At 47.5% G+C, this 3,595-nt stretch overlaps 1 protein-coding gene across 1 annotated transcript; it reads left to right on the top strand.

Annotated features, from left to right (window-relative positions):
* LOC119519731 (olfactory receptor 2G3-like) lies at positions 1 to 834 on the top strand. The gene has a single exon (XM_037817482.1). The coding sequence runs from the start codon at positions 1 to 3 to the stop codon at positions 832 to 834; it is 834 nt and encodes a 277-aa protein (XP_037673410.1).
* Positions 835 to 3,595: the final 2,761 nt, after the last annotated feature.

Below are 3,595 nucleotides of genomic sequence, written 5' to 3'. Positions count from 1 at the left end.
ATGGGGAGCAACAATTCCACATCTGGAAGTTGCTTCATCTTGGTAGGCTTCTCAGAGCAGCCAGGGCTAGAGAGGATCTTGTTTGTGTTCATCTTGATAATCTACCTTCTAACCCTCATGGGCAATGGGACCATCATTCTGGTCTCACGCCTGGACCCCCATCTCCACACCCCCATGTATTTCTTCCTCACTCATCTCTCTTGTATTGACTTCACTCATGTGACCTGTATCAGTCCTCAGATGTTGGTCAATCTCTCAGGGCCAGACAAATCCATAAGTTTTGTTGGATGTGTGGTCCAGCTTCTCCTCACCCTGGGTCTGGGGGTCACTGAGTGTGTCCTTCTGGCCATGACGGCCTATGATCGCTATGTTGCTATCTGCCAGCCCTTGCATTATTTCACCCTCATGCCTCCACAGCTGTGCTGGGCACTGGCCTGCATATCCTGGTTTCTTGGTTTCAGCACCTCATTAATTCACACCCCTATCACAATGACCCTTCCTCGATGTGGGAACCCCCAGATAAACCATTTCTATTGTGAGACACCCCCAGTGATGGAGCTGGCTTGTGTGGATACCACAAATTACAAGAAGGAAATTATGATACTAAGTAGCATCTTCCTTGTCTTTCCTCTCTCACTGATCTTGGTCTCTTATGCACATATTGCCCATAGTGAGTTGAGGATAAAGACATCTGGGGGGAGACAGAACGCTCTTGGCACCTGTGGCTCCCATCTCACAGTGGTGTGCATTTCATACAGCACTATCATCTATGTGTATATGACTCCCAAGTCAAAGCTCTCTCATGCTGTGACAAAGTTTGTGGCACTGCTATAACATCTGATGCCTTCTTTTATAAACCCCATAATCTACACTTTGAGAAATAGAGATTTCAAGGAAGCAATAAGGAAGCTGGTGATGCAGAATACTAAAAGAAAAGATTTAGGCTTCTTCTGCATTTCACTGTTAACGAATTGGAGGAATTTTCCAAAAAAGTCATTTCCTCAGAATCTGTAGATTTGGGGTTGATTATTGAGTTAGGTAATGATTTGCTATGTAATCTTTGTAAATTAGCCCATCCTCTCTGATTTCCTCTCTGTCTTATAAGCGTGTCTTTCATGGATAATCACTATTATTTAGGGGAATAATATATTTGCAAAGAATTTCTGCCTCATGGTAAATATATGTAAACAAGACAAGTCACCAAAAAATTGTGAATTTCTTGAGGTTGTGCCCATTATTCTGGCTACTTTTCCAACTTTTTCTTGTTCAATATCATCTCTTTCCTATATATAATTTCCATTCTTCCATGTACTTTTGTAAGCCATTTTGTCACATTTTAGTTGATGACTTATTATAAAGTTTTATTTTTATCAAAGTTATACGTGCTTAGATTTTGAAGAGCCAACTCATTCTACAAAGCATACTAAAATGAACAACAACTCTCCTCTCCACTTGTTTTCCTTTATTTCAAAAGCAATAAAATTCAATGCTTAATTTTCAACTCTGTGTATTTACTTCAGAATGTCAATAATAAACATGGACTTGTACTCTTGATTTTTCAGTTTTAGGCATTATCTTTCCAAACCACAAATGTAAATTTAGTTATACCCTCCTGCCCCACCCACATTTGTGCACACTCTCCATCATGCCAACAGATTTACTGTCTGAACTTGGTTTGATTAATGTTCAGTGTTGAATCATTATAACTCTGAATGCACTTTAGATTTTCACTAGTTGGTATATTATAATTATTCCACCATTATTGTAAAAATGATTGGCTTTCTGGCACTATAAATTATTCTGCACTTTATCATTAGTTTGTAAATTGCGGTCGGGGTTACTGCTTCTAGGGGGAGTGGCGGCCGGTAGCCGAGCCCTCAGCTCTCGGGGCTGCTTAAAGGGTACCGGCGGCGGGGGCTCTTTCCCGGAGGCGAGGGCGAGGCGGAGGACGTGGCCAGGGTCCTCGGCGAGAGGCGTGCAAGGTGTGGAGGGCGGCGATAAGGACAAAAACACTCTTCATCCAGTAGGAGTATGCGCCAAAGAGATTTATTCAGGGGTGATTACAGGTTATATAGGCTGGTAAGAAGGGCAGGGCTGGAAAGGAGGTGAAGTAGCCTAAAATGGCAATACTGAAGGGAGAGGGGCTAGGATTGGTTCTGAGAGGACGCAGGAGCCGTTGCAACGGGCGGGGGTTGTTCTGGCCACGGTGCATGCGCGCTGGCGGTGGCAGGAGTGGCCTTGGCACCAGGGAGTGAGTGGGTAAGATAAGGTAGTGGGGAAAGGGCAGTTGGGAGAAAGGCGGTTTCCTCCGGCAAGCCTCCCCTGCCAGTGGCATTTTGGGTGAGGAAAAGGGAGCTGCCCTGACCTCGCTCCTCAGGCTCGGGGGGGCTGCAGAGGGCACTCACGCCCGTACCTACTACCCTCCCCAGGGGGTGATATCAGGTCCCCTGGCCCAGGCCTGGCAAGCCGAGGTACAAGCTCAGTCCCCGCAATTCCCCTTTCTTTTCTAATTAGAGGAAGAGGCTTTACCGGAGAGGTCCGCTAAGGGTGAGGGAAGGGGGAGGTCAGGGAAGGGAAAAAGGGGTTGACGGTGGCTCGGTGAGGCTGGAGCTCAGTGTTGGTGTGGTGCCCGGGCGCTCGACAAGGGCTTCGCTGCAGCGGGCTGGGCGAAGGTGAGGGGTTTAAAGTTCAGGGGTTTAAAGTTCAGGGGTTCAGAGAAGCTGGAACTCGAGGTGAGAGCGGTGTTCAGGTGATTGAGAAGGGCCTCGCGGTCGGCGGGTTGACCGGTGGCGTTGAGGTCGCGGAGGGTTGGCTGTCATCTTGGAGTGGGGGGGCGTCAGAGGTGGCGAGTCGCTGATACTGGATTTGCACGAACGAGGAAAAAATGGCATCTGTTTGTTTTCTTACAAGCTGGACAATTTTGCGGATGATGCAGGGTCCTAAGATGAGAGCTAGAATAATTATTAATAGGGGGCCAAGAAAAGGAAGGATGTATGGGAGGATGGGAGTGAAAAAACTGGACCAATAACTGGTGGCTTCACGATCTCTTTTACGTTTTTCCAGTTCTTCTCGGACCCTTTTTAGGCTGTCCTCGACGAGACCTGTGGAATTGGCATATACACAGCACTCTTCTCCTAGGGCGGCGCAGAGGCCTCCTTCTTTGAGGAGGAGAAGGTCAAGACCTCGGCGGTTTTGGAGCACGACCTCAGAGAGGGAATTGACAGAATTTTTTAGATGGTAAATAGCGTTTTGTAAGTGACGAATGTCCTCGTCAACAGCCGCCCTGAGGTGAGTTAGGGCGGAGCCTTGACTGGCTAGTGCAGCGATTCCGGTGCCAGTGCCGGCAAGACCTAGGAGGGAGGCAATTGTAAGGACGGTGATGGGCTCTCGCTTTTGCAGAAGGACAGGAGCTGCAGTTCTTTCCAGACGGAGGAAGAAGTCTTCTTCGCTGTGGTATAAGACCCTAGGGATAAGGACAATTAGGAGGCAAGTTTCTTTATATTCACTGATGATATTCGTGCTGAGACAGGGGGTAAGTCCTGTAGAGGAGCAGAGCCATTGGGAGGAGTTATGAGGAATGAGAAATTTTGCCGAG

This window comes from Choloepus didactylus, chromosome 24 (assembly GCF_015220235.1).
Source record: "Choloepus didactylus isolate mChoDid1 chromosome 24, mChoDid1.pri, whole genome shotgun sequence".
In the NCBI taxonomy this organism is placed as follows: domain Eukaryota; kingdom Metazoa; phylum Chordata; class Mammalia; order Pilosa; family Megalonychidae; genus Choloepus; species Choloepus didactylus.
This window is presented reverse-complemented; position numbering and strand designations above follow the sequence as displayed.